General features: G+C 35.1%; 6 protein-coding genes across 13 annotated transcripts; 2 read left to right on the top strand and 4 right to left on the bottom strand.

The window, feature by feature from the left end:
• Positions 1-741: 741 nt before the first annotated feature.
• Positions 742-6,210, top strand: LOC107403521 (small RNA degrading nuclease 3). Of its 6 annotated transcripts, none has more exons than XM_016010423.4 (12): positions 744-923; positions 1,542-1,724; positions 1,850-1,939; positions 2,465-2,533; positions 3,155-3,295; positions 3,502-3,618; positions 3,698-3,767; positions 3,927-4,027; positions 4,456-4,587; positions 4,678-4,785; positions 5,021-5,128; positions 5,262-6,210. In XM_016010423.4, the coding sequence occupies exons 1-12, from the start codon at positions 891-893 to the stop codon at positions 5,661-5,663; spliced, it is 1,554 nt and encodes a 517-aa protein (XP_015865909.2). In that variant the 5' UTR covers positions 744-890; the 3' UTR covers positions 5,664-6,210. The 6 variants fall into 6 exon arrangements, with proteins under 6 accessions (XP_048335467.1, XP_048335466.1, XP_048335468.1 ...); XM_016010424.4 differs by having other exon boundaries at positions 746-923; positions 5,024-5,128; XM_048479510.2 differs by lacking the exon at positions 4,456-4,587 and having other exon boundaries at positions 742-923.
• A 1,002-nt stretch (positions 6,211-7,212) lies between these two features.
• LOC107424864 (phosphatidylinositol 3,4,5-trisphosphate 3-phosphatase and protein-tyrosine-phosphatase PTEN2A) lies at positions 7,213-12,634 on the bottom strand. Of its 3 annotated transcripts, none has more exons than XM_025076832.3 (13): positions 12,330-12,631; positions 11,296-11,939; positions 10,801-10,902; positions 10,666-10,722; positions 10,438-10,503; positions 9,878-10,054; positions 9,678-9,764; positions 9,522-9,586; positions 9,373-9,449; positions 8,876-8,922; positions 8,647-8,777; positions 8,284-8,353; positions 7,213-8,179 (listed from the first exon to the last, which is right to left on the bottom strand). In XM_025076832.3, the coding sequence occupies exons 2-13, from the start codon at positions 11,878-11,880 to the stop codon at positions 7,646-7,648; spliced, it is 1,998 nt and encodes a 665-aa protein (XP_024932600.2). In that variant the 5' UTR covers positions 11,881-11,939; positions 12,330-12,631; the 3' UTR covers positions 7,213-7,645. The 3 variants fall into 3 exon arrangements, with proteins under 3 accessions (XP_024932600.2, XP_015890237.2, XP_024932602.2); XM_016034751.4 differs by having other exon boundaries at positions 11,296-11,929; XM_025076834.3 differs by having other exon boundaries at positions 7,732-8,109; positions 12,330-12,634.
• Positions 12,635-13,324: 690 nt separating this feature from the next.
• LOC107424862 (protein RER1A-like) lies at positions 13,325-15,776 on the top strand. Its single transcript, XM_016034746.3, has 3 exons — positions 13,325-13,822; positions 14,903-15,083; positions 15,237-15,776. The coding sequence occupies exons 1-3, from the start codon at positions 13,443-13,445 to the stop codon at positions 15,288-15,290; spliced, it is 615 nt and encodes a 204-aa protein (XP_015890232.1). The 5' UTR covers positions 13,325-13,442; the 3' UTR covers positions 15,291-15,776.
• Positions 15,777-16,089: 313 nt separating this feature from the next.
• LOC107424865 (putative UPF0481 protein At3g02645) lies at positions 16,090-18,014 on the bottom strand. The gene has a single exon (XM_016034752.4). It carries the CDS (start codon positions 17,758-17,760, stop codon positions 17,116-17,118), a length of 645 nt encoding a protein of 214 aa, XP_015890238.2. The 5' UTR covers positions 17,761-18,014; the 3' UTR covers positions 16,090-17,115.
• LOC125423740 (UPF0481 protein At3g47200) lies at positions 16,153-17,082 on the bottom strand. Its single transcript, XM_048478875.1, has one exon. The coding sequence runs from the start codon at positions 17,080-17,082 to the stop codon at positions 16,153-16,155; it is 930 nt and encodes a 309-aa protein (XP_048334832.1).
• Positions 18,015-20,077: 2,063 nt separating the features above from the next.
• On the bottom strand, positions 20,078-22,533 carry LOC107424861 (cysteine proteinase mucunain). The gene is made up of 4 exons (XM_016034745.4): positions 21,954-22,533; positions 21,110-21,345; positions 20,855-20,995; positions 20,078-20,713 (listed from the first exon to the last, which is right to left on the bottom strand). The coding sequence occupies exons 1-4, from the start codon at positions 22,435-22,437 to the stop codon at positions 20,435-20,437; spliced, it is 1,140 nt and encodes a 379-aa protein (XP_015890231.1). The 5' UTR covers positions 22,438-22,533; the 3' UTR covers positions 20,078-20,434.

Genomic DNA, 22,533 nt, shown 5'->3' with positions numbered 1-22,533 from the left:
GGTGGTGACCCCAACCACCTGTTTTTTTTTCCAAGCTTAAAAATCTTCTATTTCTCTTTTCCCCGAGTCAGTTGACCATAAGCAATGAACTCTTTGGTCTTTTTATTTTTTATTTTTTATTTACTTTTTTCGCTTGGTAAACTACAACAAGATTCTTTTAGATCCTTCCATCCTCATTTGACAACATTTTTTGGCAGAATCTTTGGATCGTTTCCTTGTTGACATTTCACTAAGCAATTATTTTAACTGAGTTTGGGGAGCATATTTTGAACAGTAGGCACCAATTTTATTATAAGAACCATAAGTAATTAAGCAATTTAAAATGGCTAATTTAATTTCACAAGTTAAAATGAAAATAATTTCAAGTTTTTAAAATAGAAATATAGTTGTTAGTTTTAATCAATTCAGTCAAATAAGAAATATTTTATGTATTTTGAAAACTATAAGATTACTTAATTATGTATTTTGAAAACAAAGATTACTTAATATATATATATATATATATATTAAATTACCATTCATCAAGATTAACGAAAGTGAAATAAATATTAAAATAAATTTTCAAAAAATTTTCTTATAATTTTATTCGATAAGTGAGACTCGTAGATATATATATATATATATATATATAGATAGATATATGTAAAATTGTAAATTAAGGTTTATAATATTTTAAATAATTGAGGTATAGAAAAAGCACAATCTTTTAAGGGCTTTCTTTTGAACTAACTCGAAACGCCGAAACGTTTCTATAGTTTGTTTTTTTTGCCCGTTAACTTACTCTAAAACCCTAATTAATTCCTCGTTTCTTCATCGGCCGCTACTGGCGCTGCGCGCGCACACTTTTTTGCTCTCTTCCTTTGGTTTTTGGTCCTCACCCGACAATCCCAATGGACGAACTAATCGACACTGCTGAGAAAAAGGTTAGACCTTTACTCTATACGCGTAGCTAAGCTTCTTCTTCTTCTTCTTCTTCTTTTTTTTTTTTTTTCCATAAATAAATTTCTATTCCCCATTTGGTTTTGGCCTATATTGCGTAATCTAGAGGAAAAGTGAAATAAAAACTCACAGATTATGAACTTCGGTTTGACCAAATATCGAAAATAACAAAGAAAAGAAGAAGAAAAACCGTGGCTTTATTGTGCGGTTTCGCATATATTTTCCATTAATTCTTCAGTAGGAAAGACACTTTCTTTATTACTAATTTCAACTCTTATTATCTTGTTAGTTATCTTTTTATTGGTTTTGATTATGAGCCACGAAGAGTAACGAATTGCAAAGAAAAAAAAATTGGAGAATCGAATTTACAAGCATTGGGAATTTGTAACTTTTGCTAATTTCAGCATTTGGTTTGCAGTAGCTTAAGTGTAAATCGGTTAACTTTGTTTATAGGCCTCCATGCAACAAAATAATGGTGCTTTATTCAGAAAGCTTAACCATTGTGGACGAGCTCTAACAGACATAATAGAAAGATTTGTATTTATACATGTGATTTTACTATGTGACGGTGTAAATGTAGTTAATGTTCGAAATGTTGGTAGGTCCTTGTTGACATTGTGAAGATGGTTCAAAAAAGAGGCATGAAGGGTACTAAAGGAGACTGGAAGGAGTTTTTAAATAGTTACGATAAAAAGTTTGGATCTAGCTTAAGCGATCCTGCAAGGAGATCCAATGATGTTTTGGCTTCTTTCTTGAAGACATTTGATAAAGAGAATGATTTGAAGGTAATGAAGTCTGTTCGATTCTGTTTCATGTGGAATTTAAATTTTATTTGCTGCCATATCATTGTCACTTGCATCACTTGCTGTTTGCTGCTACTTTTATTTATTTATTTATTTTCTTGCTGCAGTTTTTGGCTAATGTAATGCAATGCTGTTCAAATCGCAAATTAGTTGATGAATTAGCAAAAAGAAATCCAGATAAAGAAACCCCTGTGCAGGTTAGTTTATTTTGGTTTTAAACACATGAAACTGTATATAATTATGTTTTATTTTGTCTATCCCAAAAGCTCTCATTTTTAATGTACAACTTTGGTTTCAAAAAAATATTTTGTGTTGTTTTTGTATACATACATGCTTGGTCTCTTCTTGTTTTCTTGTGTATCCTTTTCCTGAATTTTCCAACTCAGGATGATCTTGGAATGCAATACTTTAAACAGTTTGAACCTATGAACCCTCCTAACCATGTCCTAAATGTTACTAGTTCATGAACTATGAAACCTTTGTCTTCTACAGTTGCTATAAGATTAGTTTATGAACTGAATTTTGTTGGTATTACTTTTTGGTTTTTTTATTGACCTTACAGTTAAAAGTTGCAGATATGTACACTTCCTTTTAAAGAAGTTCTCTCGCTACATATTTAACTATCTATTTTTTCTTCCATAGTAGAAAGTTTGCATGTGATTAAACTCCATTTTCTTTTATTCTATTGTAATTCTTCTTAACCTGTGAATGTGGTAGTACAGAGATTGGTTTGTTTAACTCTTCAACACCCACAATATGCGTTAGAGTATGCATTCCCTTCATATGAGGAGGTAAGCTGTTAAGTTCCATGGTCTGCCCTCGTTTCCAAGTTAAATTCGTCTTTATGAGTGCTCTCACTTTGTTTTAATTCTATCACTATACTTTGGATGGGACAATTGTGTAAATACATTTTATGTTCTTTCCTAGGTCAATAATATAATGCAACCTAGATGAAGGCACTATTGTGATCTAGCCTTTTAAAGAGCCATATAATCTTTTAAACTTTTCTATTATCATGCCTTGTTCTGAGAGTCTCAACAAACGTATAATACTATGCTACCTAGGTGAAGACATTATCATGGTCTAGCCTTTTACGTAGCCATATAATATTTTAAATTATTGTATTATCATGCCTTATTTTGAGAGTCTCAACATGTGTAGTCACAATTTTTTGACCTTCCTCTTGTACATGTTGCAATGTTTACTTGAACTAAATCACCCTAACCAAAGAACTATTTATCATCTTTGTTGAACATAATTGAACAATCTTAGTTGTTATCCCTCATCCTGTTATTAATCATTGACACCTCTAGTTTTTAATATGTTTTCTGATTGTCTTGTGATGTAAAGAATGGTTGCTTCTCGTGTCATAAATTTTACTGACTGATTTAATGTGTGGAAATGTTCATCAGGGTTGGGTAGTTACAAAGCTCTGCAAGAAGTCCAAGGTGAGGAGGTCAGATGATATGGTTGCCATTGACTGTGAGATGGTTGAATGTGTTGATGGAACTGAAGCTTTAGTGAAAATATGTGTTGTGGACCGAAACTTAGAGGTAAATCATTATCTGTCTTTGTAGCCTTCCATGCAAGATAAAAAACTTAAATTCTCTGGGCCTTTATTGTCTTCTTCTTTTAGTTCTGTCCAAAAATATATTAAAAGAAAAACTGATAATAGCCCCTTTATAAAGGGAGTTTCCTGGTCTTGTCAGAGGTCCTTTTTTTATTTTTGGAAATTTTACTTTGGGGTTTGATTTTACAGGTCAAATTGGATAAACTTGTGAAACCTAATAAAGGAGTAGCAAATTACAGAACTGAGATTACAGGCATTACTGATGCAGATTTGGATGGAGTTACATGTTCATTGGCAGACATACAGGTCTTGTGTGTTTGTTTTTCATGTTTCAAGGAATTTTTTATCTTAACATTCATCTGAATTTTTCTGGTGCATGTTGCAGAAATCCATGAAGAAGTTATTGTCAAATGGAACTATTTTGGTGGGCCACAGTGTAAATAATGACCTAAAAGGTTAGCAACATTTATTCCTATAAGTTAGAATTTCAGTTTGTTTTAGTATTGCCATCACATGTTAGAGATTTCAGTTATAGACAATACTGCTACTTTTTTGCAGTTTTTTTATTTCTACCTTTTTGTTCATTTACTCATGAATCTGCTGTTGGGTTACAGTGTTAAAGGTAGATCATGCATGGGTGATTGATACCTCATTAATCTTCAAATATTCAGATGGACCTACTTTTAGAAGACCTTCTTTAAATAATTTGTGCAAGGCAAGTTTAAACATTCTGTTTACTATTTTTTGTAGTTTTCATATGATTTCTTTTTATCTAATTTAGTAACCACTGCAAGGCCTAAGTTAGAAGTTAATTCTCTATTTATCTCAGTGGGTGCCATTTGAATTTATTACATCTTGACATCCATAATGATCTTACCACTGAAAAGCTATTTCCATTTTAGGTTTATGATTTCATTTTCTGTAAGTTGCTAAGAATCTGATTTATTTATTTTTCTTCGTATTCTGGTTTGGTGCTTGTTAAAACCTTGCGTCGTAGTACCATGTAATTGCAAGGCAAGCAATAATGTGTAATTTTGAATGCAAGGTCAAGAATATAACTTCTTTATTCCATAAAACAGCTTATCCGTTTATGACCTTCTTGCTTATTTCTCTGTGATTGTTCTGTATATCTTCTTTTGACAGTCTGTGTTGGGGTATGAAGTTAGGCAGAAGGGTGCTCCACACAACTGTCTAGACGATGCATGTGCTGCAATGAAACTTGTCCTTGCCAAGATAGATTTGCAAGTTGCTAATATATCCATAATTGACGAGGATGTGAGTTTCACATTTAATTTATGTAATCTCTCAAGTGATCTAGACCTAGCTAAAACATCTTTCTTTTCATTTTAATTCTCTCAACCATAGGTACCTGAAACAAACATGGCAAAGCTACTTCTTCATAGGATACCAGTACATATGCCTAGTGAAGAACTACATAAAATCATGCCTGGCAACTTTACAATTGAAGTCAAGGTTGAGTATATTCGTTTTTGCTTCATAAGTTTTCTATCAAAAACTCTGATTCTGTATGTGTTCATCCGTACATAATTTCATGGGAAAAACCTTAGATCCATATGATGGATAGTAGAACAAATCTTCTGGGAAAAGATATTGATCCCTCCAGATAATTATCCTATTGATTGATATCATAAGTTTATGGAATTCTCATTTTATTTTGGAAATTTTCAATGTAATGAATGATTTCCAGCAGCCATCTAAGAAGCCGCAAGGAGATAAATATTCTGTGTATGTCGTCTATAAGAATTCACAAGAAGCGCAGCAAGCATATGAAGATGTTAAAGGCAATCAAGAAAAGGTGCATATTATATGTAGATTTAGATCCCTGCTATAGTAACATCATTGCCATAAGCATTATGCCAGGTACAAATCTTATTTTTGGATAGTAATTTGGTAATTTAAATAAAAATATTCCTTGTTCTATATACCAGGACTCGTATGGACGACCACAAAAACTTGTCACATTTCAGCTCAGCACAGGCATAGTTGGTAATTTATATGTCCGTAAGATGGCCCATGATGACTCCGTTCAGCAAGTTTCATCTAAGAAGAGAGCTTTGCAAGTTGAAGAGAATTCAGTTATGTCAAAGAAACTGATAACAGAACGGACAATTTTAAAGGAGAATTTGGCAGATTCAAAGCAGCTTTGTGATCACCTTAAAGAAATTGAAAGTTTGAAGGAACAACTGAAGCAGACTTCTGATCAGTGTTCTGATCACTTGGAAGAGATTGAAAGACTGAAGCAAGAGCTGGGGAACAGGGATTTTGAAATCTCTGTGCTAAATAAGATGGTATCGAAGTTGCAAAAGGACAAGAAATTAAAAAAGAAATAGAAATTAGATGTAACATGAACTAAAAAAAATATATATGGCCTATAGGCTGTACACATTCGATCACCGGTCTGCTACTTTAGAAGGACACAGCTTTTGAAAAATGTTGTGGAGCAACCAGTGAATCTCAGTGGGCTTGGGTGGAATACCATAAAGGTGCAGAAGAAGGGATTGAAGGTTTTTCATTTTTGGCTTCGTTCCTTATGGTTGTCCAGTTCGATTACTCAAGTAAAGGTCAATTTTTCTTGTAATATGTTTAATATATGACCACAAGACCAGCCTCATCTAGCAGTAAAATATTTCAAGTAATGGGGCCTTTTGTTTGAAATCTTCATATCAAGGAACAAGCAAGCGGAGATCAAGGGAAGAACCACTTGTTGTTCAGGTTGGATGTTCCCAAAAAAAAATTGGGTTGAATGATTTAATGTAGCAGTAATGTGGCCTTTATTTATGCACCATTGTTTTGTTTTGTTTTATTTTGTTTTTTGCTTTCTTCTTGAAAAGCCCTATTTGTTATACAATAAATTTATACAATATTATTTTTGTCATTCATAGCGATGTTCGTTTCATCTTACAGCCTCAATTTAAAACTACCACGCTTGGTGATATGGATTAGCTAATTCTCTAAGTAATTTTTGCTCAATGATAATTGAAAAATGATAACTCTTAGAAGCGACATGAAAGGGGGAGCTATACATTACAGCCTATACTTTGCGGAAATTTATAGATATGCCAGACAGGAAAATCATCTTTTGTAATCTCACGGGTCTTGGACACCAAAATAAATAAATAAAATAAAGTACAATTTTCTTTTTAACATGGCACTATACTTCATTAGGTGACACGGGTATACTTCATACTTGCAACTCTGTTTTCCCATTTCACTTCCCTATTTTTCACTTTTTTGTTTTCTCGTGAATTTTTGTTGCTCCATTTAGTCAGTAATTTCATGCGATGCTCTATCATATCAAAATTATAATTTTTAATATTACAATAATATTAAAATTATTAAAATATTTATTAAATAATATAATAATATTTAATTAATTTATTTTTAAAATGTATTAATTTATTTAAAAATTTATTTTTTTTATATTTAAATTATATGTACATGCCCTATATAAATGGAGGGGTAGACACATTCATGAAAAGCAAGAAGCCGTGCCGCTGGGACTGGCCAACCATGAATAGATCTTACTTTCGGGTATTAGTCCATATCATGGGTCTGCTTGTTACAAAAGGTCAACATCCCCATTCCAAAACATTCACGACTTCAGGTCCTCAAGCAGACAAAGCGACGAAAATACTTTATTTACCTTTACAATATTTCACTAATATTTTATCACTTATTATTTGATAAATAAATTTAATTAAAATTTTAATATAATAAATTTAATTAATATTTTAATATCTGTAACACTATTGTTAGTATTCTAATAAAACTTTTAGAGTTATTTTGACCAGACAGAACCTCAAAATTCCTAACTTTTTAGTCATTAAATGAAGAAACGCTGGGAATGGAAGAGGAAAGACTCTTCTTTCCAGTATGATATTTAACAAAGTGAGAAGATTCTTCTTTCCAGTATAATATTTAATAAACTGAACTTCTAACATTAAAAAGGTACTTTATCTACCAAAAATTCCCCATCCACAGAGGAAAAAATATCTCCAAATTTCATTGCCATTTAATATATATATATATATATATGTATATATATATATATATATCAAATATATATATATATATATAAAATATCACCTAGTTTTCAATTTTAAGTAGTCATGCCTTCAAGTGGTTTCAGCTTATGTTCAACCTGCCTCCACTCCCTGTTCCAGGTGATGATCACACCAATCCCTATTCTGGACTGGTGACAAGCAATGGTACTGAATCAAACAATGAAATGTCACAATCTTATCATTTTTCTATGAAGTTTCGTGTACTAGCGCTCGTAATCCAATTTTGACCAAACGAAATCAACATTGCCTTATTCACTATCGAAATCTTCTTCATCCCCAAAAGTGAATACGGAAGCATCTGCAGCTATGGCCTTAATATCGTTCACCCCTCCAGAGTCCAGGTTAGGTTTTTCATGGCCTAGCCCAGGTGCTTTAGCCCCATCAACATTTGGTTGTTGTAGAGCATTATTCTGCAGGTTTTTCTTACTGCTGATTGTCAATTGATCAGTTCCATGGGCTAAGTTTCCAATTTCTTCTGCTATGGTGTTAGATGCATGTTCAAGTCCAGCAGGTTCAGCTCCAGAGGAAACTCTAGTTGGTTGTTTCTTGCTAGCTTCAGTTTGCTCTCCCTCACTATCTGAAAATACATCATCATTGTCTTCACTATGTGGGGCTTTACCCTTGCTGGGATTAGCTTTAATCCCATCACTGGAGTCAGGAACATTACTAGAGCTGCCATCAGATTTCTTCTTGGAAGAATCAGATTTGGACCCTGTGGGTAAAGTACCATTATAATCTATCATCACAATTTCGAGCTTAAATCCTGGAGAAGGGAATTTTCTCTGTCAATCACAATCAATGGCTTTTTCAGAACAAGCATTTTCAATAAAGCAAAAGCAAGGAAATGATATCTAGCACAGATAAAGTTTAGTTAAAAATCATTTACCTTCTCAAAACCGTCAAGTTCAGAGGCGTCTAAAATTTTTCTATTTTCTGTCATTGTTGTATTTAACCAACTGAGAAAGAAGATAAGAAAAAAAAAATTTGAAAAAGGAACATTTCATCAGTGTATTCTACTTCTATATTTATATGCCATACCACATTTTATCAGAAAAGAAATTCCTATGGAGAAGCAACAGCTTTTGAGTATGAAAGCTAATGGATAAGAAAATGCAGGGTGGTCACAACAAAAGATGAAACAAAAAATGAGATACAGATGGGCAACATTATTCAGAAAATTGTGATAGGAATTATTTGGTCCTATACAAGTAAGAGAAATGATATAAGGGGAAAGTGGTAGTCTAGAAACCAGTAAAAATCTCCTTGGCTCTCCTGAAAATGAATTTTGAAGTCCCCTGCCAACTCTGTCAGACCAGGTTCCCCAGGTAGAGCAAAAACTACAATCCCTTTCTTTGGTGCTTTGATCCAAAAATCTTGTGGCTGCAAAATCAAATTGGTGAGATGAAAGAAGTAGTCAAACATTATTTTCATAGGAAAACCAACTATAATCCAACTATGTAAATTCAAGACATGTTTACCATTAGATCCTTTGTTTTGGGATGTTTTTTCGTTGAGAATAGAATTCCTGTGAATTAGGAAAAGCATCTTTTTTTATGCTTTCAACAACACATATATAAAGTACTGAGACTAAACATGGAGAAATGAAGAGCATTCAATGGATGAATGTTAAATTTGTGCCTTTTGCATAGCTTTTGATGGATAATAATCTAGAAAACTTCACTGGAATCAATCATTTAAATCTGAACAAGCTTGTGATGAGCTATGTAGTTTTACTCCATGATCAAGCTTTAAGGCATAATCTAGCCATGTCGACAGGAATCATACGAAGGCCCTTTACTTCAAACGAACTCTAGATCCAAATGTGCATAAGGCGTCTCTTGGGTAACACGACTCTTAAAAAGATTTATGGATATATATACATAACATGTGAAATTCAACTAAACAGGAAAAGCAAAAAAAAGGTATTTTTGATAGCTGAAACTATCAAAAACACCATAAGTATCATAGTATATACCATTATGATCAGAGATAGTAATAGAGGGCCTCATCCAGTAAGGGCACCTGTGAAGCCGAAATCCCCTAAGCATGCATCTGCATGATTACAACTTCAGTACCTTGTTGACGATAAAGTGACACATTCAGGAAAAGATATCACAAGTGTACCTACGACAAGGCTGAGTTTCTCCATTAAAGTATGTTAAGGTACGCTCGAAGTACTTGACATACCTCTAGGGACAAAGAAACAATCACTGATCAGAATGATGTACAGAAGATAAAGTTTTAAAATATTAAAGCATCCCATATTCATAATTAACTGACAATCTGACTTGGAAGAACCAGAGCCTTCCCATCTACACATCTTTTCTGGTTATAGTACTCCATAGCCTCCTCCGCTGTTGGGAAGAGCTGCAGAGAGAAAACAACCACAGTCACAAAGCAAAGGCATATTTGACCAATACAAGCGACAAAACCCACCATAAGATTCTCAAATTTTGATAGGGCTGACTATCAACTCTCACCTTAAGGAATAAAAGAAGGCTACAAATCATTAATCCTGTCCTTGCCATACCAGCTTTACAATGAACAACCACAACATTTTGAATGTCCTCCTTTAACCATGAATATGAACTTTGGCAGAAAGACCTTATGAGATCAATTGGGGGGCAGTTATGATCTTCAAATGGGAAACTTGCAACCTAAAAACGTTTAGACAAGTCAAACATACATGATGTTATATTCAACAATAATTTGGAAAACAACACTGAATCCTTGAAAACTTAAATCAATTATTCTCTTTCACATTCTTAATGGTTATTCAAATTCTAACAGCAATGCAAGATCAACAAAACTTACATATAAACACATTAGTATTCTGCAATATTTTTAACTTTTTAAATAGATGCAACATGAGAAACCAGATAGAAAAAAGGAGCAGTTAAAGGTCTGCTACTTGCTAATAGTCTTCACAGAGCAAATCTTAAATCTTATACCTCACCATAAAACAATTACACGTGATCTCAAACTTACCATATAGACATTGGATCCAACAATAACACAGGAATAGTAAAGAAAACCACACCTTTCCCTGAAATAGTGACGCATCATATAATCTCTCTGAACAAAGATTGTAGACTTTGTATTTTCCCTGCCAATAAACGTCAATTTTAGATACTGGATTGTTAAACCTGATTCCAATACTTCCTTTTGTAGGAAGTGGTGGAAGGCAGTATTTTTGTTAGAATCATAAACAGATTACTTGATGTATCAGAGGGTCACAACTTCAGTCAGTAACAAAAAACTATGGTACCTTGTGATGAGTTTCGAAAAATTTGATCACTTCTTCCATATGATTTCGATAGAAACCCTGCATTACATTGTTTTATTTACTAGTTTCTCTACATGGTTAAGCCATAAAACAAAACACACATTATATCATTCTTACCTCAAGATATCCAAAAATCCCAGATGTTATACTACCAGCTGGGAAACCCATAGCAATTATGTTCTCAGTAATATAAGTCATATCCAAATCAAAACCTCCCTCCTGTAAAATAGGAGCCACATATTTTTGTGAGATGCAATAACTATCTTTCTCAGTGAAAACTTAGATTTACTACTGCAACAAAGAAAGGCAATTATAAAGCAACCGACCAAGAGTTACAGTTAACAATACAGTTTGAGAGCAAAGGAGTGACTATGAGCTGGTCATTTATAGAACGAATGCTTCAGCATTCATATAGGCACCCAGCTATAATGACATACAAAGGCCGATAGACAAAACAACTTATCCTAATAGAACGTTGTTCTTTATTCAATTTCCGTGTGCTAGCATATTTTGATTTATTCTTATGTGAAAATATGCATATTGGTAACTTTAATTGGGGGAATCAAACAAACACGGAGTACATCCTTTACTCAAGAAGGAAGTCCCCTGTACCTGGTATCTTCGTTTGTTTTGAGAGACCATATGACGTGCCTTGACCTGCATAGCCTTCACAACACTCTGAGATGTGTCAACTAACCCTTTTGTGAGTGATTCAAGAACACCAGATTGAGATTCTGTTTTGGCGTCTTTAACACCCTCATCCGGAGAATGACCTGATGAATAAGGCGTTTGTGAGCCGAATCTACTAGTAAAACGTGCAAAGGCTGATACACCAGCATTTCCAGTCTGTGAGCTCTCTTGTCCTGCTCCTAAGGACTGGGAGAATTTCATGGCCCAAGTTGATATGCCAGAAGCAGACAGCATAGATGAAGCATTATTTGCATTATTACTATCTTTCCCAGGGACAGCAGAATCAGAATGTTGAACATCAACAGCTTTAGCAGGATTTTGAGATGACTTATTAGTAGATTCAGCTATTGCAGCATCTTGAGATGACTTATTAGGAGATTCAGCTATTGCAGCATCTTGAGATGACTTATTAGTAGATTCAGCTATTGCAGCATCTTGAGATGACTTATAAGTAGATTCAGCTATTGCAGCATCTTGAGATGACTTATTAGTAGATTCAACATCCATTATGCAAATCCAACACAGACCTCAGTACCAGTTCTTGTAGATGGCCAAACTGCAGAGCACTATATATCAAAACAAATAAATCGGAAGTAAATTACAACTAAAGGTTTTAAAACTTATGGGTATAAGGAAAATAAAGAAAATATGTAAAAATCTCCAAGCTTTTGACATAGAAACTCAATTATGGATCCTCATCTAAACTCAAATCCATGACAATCATATTAAAAAAGGCAATAGATATTGTCGTTGGCAAAAACCATTCTCATTTTTAGACTGGAAAAACAGGTTCGTACTTTCTACAACATATTTTTGTGTGAAAGAGATCTGGATAGACAATGCAAAAACTACCATATTTACCCAAGAATTGCATAATGAAGCTGATTGAAAACTTTCTACAAATAAAACATACAAAACCAGATGATTATATTAACGAGGAAAAAGAGACTACTTACCCAATTCCGAGTCTCAATTTTTTTGAGCAGCGAATTCAAAACCGGTGGCAATATATACATATATATATATAACTAGTTGAGTGTCAGAGAGCCTTCTTAGGTGACATGGAAATGAATGAATGCAGGAAAAAATACAAAAATAAAAAAACGAGAAGGGTCCGATCTGAATTAGCCGGAAAGCGGAAGAAGAAGGCGTTTAATCTATGATTATGACATTTGGATCTCTTGCCAGTCATGCTCAGATTTGCTAAAAAGTTATCTTGTCTCAGTTTCCCATAAAGTAATACTGTTGTACGTTAAATCAATTTATCAAATTTTTAAATGTCATATAATAAGAATATATAAACATTTATATGAAATGGACAAAGATTAATACGAATAAATAAAATAGTGGCATGTATTTAGTAAAAAAATAAAATAAAATATGGCATATGGTCTTAAAAATTTTATAAACAAATTTAAATGACTTAAACAAAATATAAAATTGAAAGGTGATGTTTAATGTTTAGTTTCTATATATTTCATCGGGGTTTTCACACACACTTATAAAAATGTTCAAACTATTAAAACTTAACCATTAAAATTATTGGCTTCCTTCATGAATTTTTATTAAAAAATATCAAAATAAACTTATTTTTAACATTTGAAAATATAGTATACTAATATATATATATATATAGATATTTTTTTAAATGTTAAATAGTTGAAATAATTTTTAAAAAAATCAAACATCTTTAAAAAAAGAAAATGTATTATATTATGCCAAGTACATAATAATAATAATTTGATAAATATAAATTCAACCATAAATCAGTAATTAAATAGCCGAGTTTTCTTTAAAACGCAAATAACATAAAAGAAAAATTATAAAACCGGCAAAAAAGGATCCGGATAAGCTGAACCGGCCCAAAGACGTTGACGGGACAAGAAGCAACAAACAGTTCGGAGCACGACCCGAAATCTGAGGTAATTTCATACAATACAATTTAGTCCTTCACGCATCTGCACCTCAGCCTCTTTAACCCCAACCAATAGAGAGAGAGAGAGAGAACGCTAACGAAGACACACTCATCGGAAAAAGGTCAAACTAGTGGTGGGTCCCGATTTCCACAAATGGACAACGGAGCGGCGGGCGTGGGTCTCGCCGCCGAGGAGCTCTCGTCGTCGTCCCCGATGGCGGCGTTAACGGGGTGGACCTACGGCGTTTCCAGGCGGTACCAGCACTTGCTCGACAAGTCGACGCCGCACATGCTCCGCCGCTGGATCGCGACCCTGGTCGTGGCCTTCATCTACGTGGTCCGCGTGTATTTCGTCCAAGGGTTCTACATCGTCTCCTATGGCCTCGGGATCTACATCCTCAACCTCCTCATCGGCTTTCTCTCTCCTCAGGTGGACCCCGACATCCATGAACTCTCCGATGGGCCTTCGCTCCCTACCAGAGGATCCGATGAGTTTCGACCCTTCGTCCGTCGTCTTCCTGAATTCAAGTTCTGGTACGTCGTCGTTTTAGCTTTTCATTCTGTTTTTTTTTTTTTTTTTTTTTTTTTTTTTTTTTTGGGATGGTTCATTCTGTTTTTCTTATTCCTGTGAAAATTAGGTTATTTTTCCTCTTGATTTGTGCTTTGCAATTGTCGGTTTCCTGGGTTTTGATACGGATTTGGTGATTCCCCCCCTCCTCTCCGTAAATTTATGAATTCCATGGAAGATCTCCCTATGTGGAGGTGTATACGATTCTAGTTGAATTGAAATTTGATGAAGATGCATCAGACGCGAAGCATCAAACAAATGTCAAAGTTTGCTTTGAACATATTTTCATACTGTATTTGACAAATGCGTAAATCAGTATAACTAGGCTAGGCTTAGGTGTATTGACGAAACACGGACATGGTATTACTATTCTGTATAACTCTGAATGGTAGCCTCTTTTGTAAAAGAAAAAAGAAAGAAAGAAAGAGCATAATAAAATCTCTCTCATATAAAACTCTATGATTCTAGCACTATGGCTTGGACATAATCTGAATGTTTTGGCGTAGAAGTTTAGAAATTTAAGAGTTAAAAAGGTTGAAATGCCATAATGCATTACTCTCGTGTATCCTTTCCTTCATTATGTTTTGCATTATTTTGTTCTGTTGAATTTGTAGATAAATGGCTAATGTTCCTGCCACAATCGTGCGTAGACCGGAGTTGGGATCATTTGTGTGTTACCTCATATTGGGTTTAAGTTTGGACAGTTTTATCATTTCTAAGCCAAAAGATCTTATCGCAACTAATATATTGTTTGGTGTTGGAATTGGCATCATATATATTTGGGAACTTCTGATTTTCATTGGTTTCTTGTATGTTGTTCTTTCTACTACTTCCACACCACCACCACACCCCACCCCCCCCCCCCCCCCCCCCCACCCCACCCCCGCGGGGGCGATATTTTTCTATTCTACTAATATTTTTAGTAGGTTAAGTATTTCTTTGATGCGACCAATTTAATTTTGTATTTTGGAATTTTGATGCCTTTTAAATTGTACATCTTCTGGTTATTGTATATATTGATGTTCCTTGGCTTTCCTCTCTTGAAGGTACTCTATAACGAAGGCCTTTTGCATTGCTTTCGTGATGACGTTCTTCAGTGCATTTGATGTACCTGTATTCTGGCCCATACTTCTTTTCTACTGGGTGGTATTGTTTGTGATGACTATGAGGAGACAAATATCACACATGATTAAGTACAAATACGTACCATTCTCCTTTGGGAAACAGGTATGATTAAGTACAAATTGAGCATTTGCATTTGCTTGTTGCTGTGAGAGTTTTGTCAGCTTGGTCAGCATAGTTATGTTCTTTCTTTGGTGGATAATATCTGTTTCATCCATCGTTTGGTGATTGGTTTTTTTGTTCCTCTCAATTTTATAGCGATACGATGGAAAGCGATCATCTTCGACTGACAGCACAAGCCTACCTTCATAAGGATTTGAGCTCATCAAGTAGTTTGCATATGTCCTCCTTTAAGTCCCGATCCTGGGTGACAAATAATTTTGCAATGTTATGTTAGACACTAAACTTTAAGAAGATTGGTGGTAGAGAAAGCCGTCTTGAGGGATACTTTGGGCACCTTGGTAATTGTCAATTTCCCTGGAATTCGTATGATCAAGCATTTGAAGATCAAGTGGTTGCTGACGCCCTCTTCTTTTTGCTTATTAGTTTAGTTTGGGAAATCCATTTGTATAGAACAGACCTGCCTTTTTTAGGCTGAATAATTTATCCAGTGACATGTACTTTTCAAACTTGTAGTGGGTAATGTCCACTATACTGTGCAACTGGCTTTACCTCAGGTTTAGTTTTCAGTTGTATTTTTCTTTTTGCTGTTTACCTGAAATTGGGCTCAGTGCAGCTTTTATGGAATTGATTCGGAAGTCATTTATATGGATTATTCATCTCTTATTTCCTGCTTTACATGTTTGTTATTTTCTAAATGGAGAATTTCGGTTTAAGCATCTAATGCCTCATTACATCAAATTCTTAGAATCAAGTGAAATCATTTTATTTAAAAGAGAACTCTTATGAATTTTAAAAATATTCAAACTTATTAATAGTGGTTATATCTTATTTTAAACAATAAAGTTGAGATTCTTCTGGTCAAGTATAATTGCAAAGTCCTTGAACAGGTCACACGCAAAACCAGGCAATCAACAAACTTAGGTGTTTGATGGGGCTTTTGCCAAAACAAATGGTCAGAATTGGAGTATGGTAGGGAAGTCATTCAACATCATCCAAGTATTTCTCTATAACTCAAAACTCACAATGGAGGGGGTCCAAAGTTCTTACTTGGTCAATGTGGCTTGTAATAACCATAAACACCATAGAAAGTCTGTGCAAAAGTGAGCAATAACAGCACGATAGCAGCAACTAAAGAGATGATTGCCCAGGGATTCCCGAAATAGTTATGTTTTAAGCTAGCCCGCCAAGTATTCCACCGGTAGTTGTAGTACCGGTTTACCTTCTCCGACAACGGCGAAAGATAGCTGTCGTTGATATCGAAAACCACCTCTTGACAAAGGCGATTGAAGAGGTCAGCAACCTCATCATCACTTCCAAGCCAGTGCTCAATTATACCACAATAATGGAGGTACCCAACATCCTCAGGAGAGTTGATCAAGTTGTCCATGAATATAACATACGAAGTAATATCATTGCTACAGTCAAGATGGCATTGCTCAAACGCAATGAGATTGAGAAACAAAGACTTTGTCCCATCATGGATCAAAAGCCTGGGAATTCTCAATATCCCATTCTTGAATTTGATATCCCAGAACCTATCAGTCTTCCTCTTCTTGAATTTGATCCCGGCCTCTCTGAGCTCGGTGACACAATGTATCAACTGCTGCCTCCTCTTATCCGCAACCCGATTGGCATTCGACCACCGCTTCATCCAAGCTCTTGGAATTGGTTTGGGCTGAAGTTCAGACCTCAACAAACTTCTTCTGAAACAATCGAGGCAATGAAGACAACCTTGATCCCACAACGGATCGAAAGTGGTCGCGTATCCAAGGGACGATTCCAACTTGTTCCTGTCACTTTTCGTCAATGGCTCATCGGTTGGCATTAATGGATCGAAGAATTGGAGTGTCAATTTGGCCACAAGTCCCTTCTGGTCTGGATCTCCAATCTGAAGACCCAGTAGCCGATCAAGTATGAAGAGAGGAACCTGATTCTCAAGCATTATCATATCTCTCTGAATCGAATGCATAGACCCACGCATTGCGAAAATTGGGTCGTTTCTTGGATAACCCAGTCACTTGAATCCCTCACAAGCACCACGAAAAAGCTCCAATACAAAACAACCATCAAGAACCATCATTTCCACGAACTCATTGCTGCTAAGAGGGATTGGTCCTTCATAGCAAGCTCTAGCTTTTTCTTCAAGCTCTTTTACAGATTCGAGGTAGAGTTCGATATCTGTGTTAGTTCGTTTAAGGATACGATGAAGGGAACGCCATTTGTGGCGGTCCATTTGTCTGAGTCGTCGCTTGCCATGGTGGTACGGACCCAGAGAGACAATCTGGGGGACATAGGCTTTGTCATCTCCTTCACGAAGGTAATGAGGGATTCTGTAAATGGAGAGCTTGGCCCATGATCTCGCAGCGTCGTCTTGAGAAGCTTGGTCGAGTTTTTCTTTGATGGAGATCACCCAATCGGACTCCGGCGACTTGGATTGCTCCTCTTCGAAATTCTCATTGTTTTTTATGACGATTTGAAGGGATTCGGATTGTTGTTGCTGTTGTTTCTGGAGATGGTTTTGAGGCGGTTGATCATCTGGGAATTCAATAGATTTTGCCGTAGAAGCTGGTGTTGTTGCGATTCCTGATTCTACTGTTTCTCTGAGTTTGAGAGTAATGAGGTACCAGCTCAAGAGCTCTTTGTTGAAAACAGCAACCATTTTTGTTTTCGGAATGCAAATCCTGGTATTGGGTTGTTTTTGCTTTTAAAAAATGCTTTCTTTCTTTCCAAAGCAACCCAAAAACACTAGCACGACTGAGAAATTTGTTTTAGTGTATTCCCATAAAAAAGGCCAACTCGATACTATTATAGAGAAGCATTTTTTGCCCCCACATGATGCTATTAATTGGGTTAAAACTTCATAATTAACCTTAATGTGAATCATGCCAACCATATGGACCCCTTTTTTTGCTTTGTTGGTTTATGGGATTTCAATTTCCAGTGTAACTTTCTGGTATAACGTAATATTCTTCTTACGCTTTAAAGTTTATTCCTAATACGCTCCATATGTTCATAAAGAAAAAAGAAAAAGTGAGTATCGAAGGTTGAAGAAGTTGGACGAGTTTCAAAATTTTGAAAATGGACGGATAACAAACGCACATTTTATTTTATGTATATGCTTTTATGCAGTTTACAGATTAAAATTTTAAAACCTCAAAAAAAAAAAAAACTTTTGAAAAGGTCTTTTTTTATTATTATTACTCTTTTTTTTTTTTTTGGTGAATACCGACAAGGTCCATATTCAACTTTCATTCTTTAAGAATAAAAAGAGTTAAAATAAAATAAAATAAAATAAAGAAATTGGTTTCCTCAAGTATATCTTTATGATTTCCTCCCCCCCCCCCCCCCCCCCTCTTCTTGGATCAATATCTTGATGAAATCTTAGGTGAGCAAAATTGAATGAATGACTTTTATCAAAAAAATAAAAAATAAAAATTGATAAATGACTTAATGAATCACGTTTTTCATATTATAATGAGTGATGTTCCATATCATATTATACAATCACTATGACATGTACAATTAAAGAAATTTGGTTAACCTCATGTAATATTTGATACAATCATAGAAAGTGATCATTAATTTAAATCCATCAGTTTTTGCTTCTTCTTTTTTTAATCATTAACATAAATAGTCATCCATCAAAATTAATTGTGGGATGACCGATTATAGGAATTACTTAGCCTACCAAAAACTTGTTGGAAGTTCTACACAGGAAAATTGGAAAATTTGGCAGGCAAGGTGCATTAATTCATTTATGCATATATGCTACAAAAGCATTCAAATGCAACCGCAACATTGGTTACATAGCACCTGGATTGTTAATGGTTACATATATAATATGATATAACGGCTCATGGTGTAATTCAATTTCCAGAAACAGAAGAAAATAAAAATATACCACACCATCTTCATCTTCTTCCTTTCTACAATTTCCAGAAAAAGAAGAAAATAAAAAGACCAAAAAAGAACTATGAAAAGAGGCCAAAGGGTTGAATTTAAGAGGGCATTTGTGGCCATATTCAGTCACGCTGAACAGCTAATCTAATTAATTAAAGATTCAGGCAACGAATGGCCCACTATTAGAAAAAGGAAGAAAAAGTAAGAAACATGCTACCTTATTATTAAATCATCTCTGATTGTGAAATGACAATTTCTTTGAGCTTTATAACTTTAATTTTCTCGTTTTCTTCTCTCTCTCTCTCTCTCTCTCTCTCTCTCTCTCTCTTATGCTTTATGTTTATTTACATATATATATATGTGTGTGTGTGTGTGTGTACCTAAAATCTAAGCAGCTACGTATTATTTGCTTTTGCAGCCTTGATTTCACACTATCCCTCAACATGTTAAAAATGATAGAAGAGAAATTTCCTCTTCTGACAACTGCTTCCTACTGGCGTTTTTTGTGTAGCTTGGGGACCAAGAAAAAGGTGATGAAAGCAGTTTTGCACATTAGCAACCAGATAAGCATTTAAGTAGTAGGCCAAATTCAAAGTGTTTTATTTATTTATTCATTTATTTTATTTATTATCAATATGAAGCATACCAGGGTCCATTACAGATAACAGAATTACAGAACTAGCAATTAGATATTCGGAGAAACCGAAAAGCCACATGACTTTTCTGGCACTCGTGTTGGGAAGGTGGGGAAAAGAAACTTAAAAGAGGCCAGAAATTTCCTTTTCAATTGGATGAGAATGCACTGCCTCGAACACGAAAAGTTGCTCCACATCGATGAACCAGCTAGACCATGTTAATTTCTTCTGTCTATAGATGAAAACAATATTTACTATATTTTTTGGAACTTGGAATCCACACACATTGCACCAAAAACTACACCATAGATGGTCTATCTGCCGCTTAAAGTGTGGCTAAAAGAAAAAAATTATGAACAATTAGATTCTGAGTATGTTGACCGTGTGCAAATACATCATCCAACATCTTATTTATATATTGCCTGTTAGAGACGATTAGGATTAAGATTTTATCAAACATCTTATTTATATTCATATAAATGCATGGTAAATTACAACGGAAATTCTGACCTCTAAAAAGGATGAAACACAAGGAGATAAACTAAAGCAAAGCGCTTATAAATACCTGGTGAATTCAGGCTAACTTCCAATAGAGATTACATTGATTTGCAACAATATATCATATTATTTGTCGCCATTCTAAATAATTAAAGCTATTTACAACAATAATCATCCAAACAAGGGACAGCCTTCCTTTGCTAAAAGTTTAGACCCAACAAGCTGACGAAAAACAGAAGCACCATTTTTCTTCTGCATTTTTTTCCACTTCCCTGGCTGAGAAGAGCCTCAAAGAAAATTTCAAGCAACGCTTATCATCTCGCTAGCAATCTCATAAGCCCAGTAAGGTTTAATGGAGTTTTGGGTATTTTTCACAGGGTAAGAGGCTTCCATTGCAATGCCACATTTGCCAGTGTAGGAGTTAACCACATTCCTCTGTATTTTGATATACCCATCTTCTCCCCAGCTATTGCCCCATGAGTTCCTCACAAGCCAGTAATCTATACCATTCTCTTTCCCATATCCAACAACAACAACACCATGATCTAGTGCTGTCCCACATTCACCAGTGAAAACGCCCTGACAACATTTAAAAGTGAAGAAATAAGTAAAATTTATATGAATCAGCTATTCTTCTTCTTCATCATCATTTTTTTTTTCTTTTTTTGTTCCTTTTCAAAGAAGAACAAAGAAAATCGAGAGAGTTTTTTAAGTACTCACAGACTCATAGAGCTGCAGAGCAGGGCCACCAGCTTCAATAGCTACACTGACAGGCTGATGAGCCACAGCCTTTCTCAATGCATTCTCATCATAAGCAGGAACATCCTCGTACCCGTCAATAGTGACAACCTTCTTATTCTCCTGCAGTAGTCCCAAAAAAAAAAAAATTTTTTAAAAATTTCTTTTTTTAGTAGGAAAATTATTGAAAAATGAACACAATTGGCAGGTGAAATATATTCAGGAATGAGAACTGACCTTAGCGAGGTCACATTTTCCATCGAATCCTGCATAAGGGTAATCATCTTCGGTGTCCATGCCACCATTTTGAATGATGAATTCAAAAGCATAGTCCATTAGACCTCCATTGCAGCCCTCGTTGTATGATCTGTCACAGTCCACCAGCTCTTGCTCTGATAGAGAGATCAGTTTTCCAGTTGTTATTTGGTTTATTCCTTCTACTGCGGCTATTGTTGAGAAAGCCCAGCAACTTCCTGTTCACCATAGGAGGAACAAAGAAGACTCAATAAACAGAGCCTATTGAATTTGGGCCAAAGAGCCCAAATAAATTTTAGGTCAGATTTTGATTTGGGTCCTAGGCCCAAATCAAAGTATACTTCTTATTTCTTCTTTTGGCCCAAATCAAAGTATAGCTTTTTATTTCTTCTTAATTGGAAAAGTAGATAGGTTTTGGACTTTTTGCCCAGTGCCAAGTCACTTTTATTGTGTAATTTCCATTTTCCAATGGTCCACAAACTTTAAAGATTCCAATTTTCTAGAAGAAGAAAAAAGAAACAATATTTTCTTCGTTCTCACGTAAGCTTTTTTTGTTGAGACAAACCAACCGCACGTCCAAACTAACAGTCTAAACTACTAGTCTATTTTAACACTTTTGACTCAAAACCCTCGTCCTTACTTCAATAACACATAGTTTTTGTTTTCTTCTTTGTGCAAAAAATAATTAAATAAATAAAAATTGTAAAAAACTTTTGTCTAATTGACAATAAAGCCACCAAAATTAATCAAAACAAAATTTTTTTTAACATATGGTAAGGATAGTTTAGTCCAAGAAAAAAAATACTAAAAAAAAAATAAAACTCACCGCAACTTCCTTGATCTTTGACGGGATTAACAGCACCCTGTCGTCTCCAATCCACAGATTCCGGCAACTTCTCGCCGGAATGGGCATACCTCCGACTAGCGTTCCTGGACTTCATGACCCTTCGTTTGGCGTCCGTTCTGGTTCCCAAAAACTTGGCACGGTATTCCTCATTGGTAAGGTCAGCGAACCTGTTCAAGCCCAGTTTGTAGGTCCGGTTTAGAGCATTATGCTCATCGATGAACCTTAGATTTTCCTTAAAGATCTCAAACCTCCTGTCTTGCTCTCCGAGACCGTTATAAGCTTTGTTGTGCTTTGCCAACCATTGCTCATAGATGTCCTTCACCTGGTCATCAGTTCGCCAACTCGATTGGGAATCATGGTTTTGGTTGTAGGAGATTATGGACATGTCAGAGGCAGATGATGAAGATGATGAGAGAGACAAGGAGAGGAAGAGAAGGAGGGTTGAGAAGGTTAGGAGGGCCATTGTTGGAGAAGAAGAAGAATGTATTGTTTGTTTTGTGGAGGATATTTGGTGAAGAAGAATAAGAGGAGGTGAGGTTTATAAAGGCAGCGGAGGTGG

The sequence above is a fragment of the Ziziphus jujuba genome, chromosome 7 (assembly GCF_031755915.1).
Source record: "Ziziphus jujuba cultivar Dongzao chromosome 7, ASM3175591v1".
NCBI classification, from domain to species: domain Eukaryota; kingdom Viridiplantae; phylum Streptophyta; class Magnoliopsida; order Rosales; family Rhamnaceae; genus Ziziphus; species Ziziphus jujuba.
The sequence above is the reverse complement of the archived record's forward strand: the minus strand, read 5'-3'. Positions and strand labels throughout refer to the sequence as shown.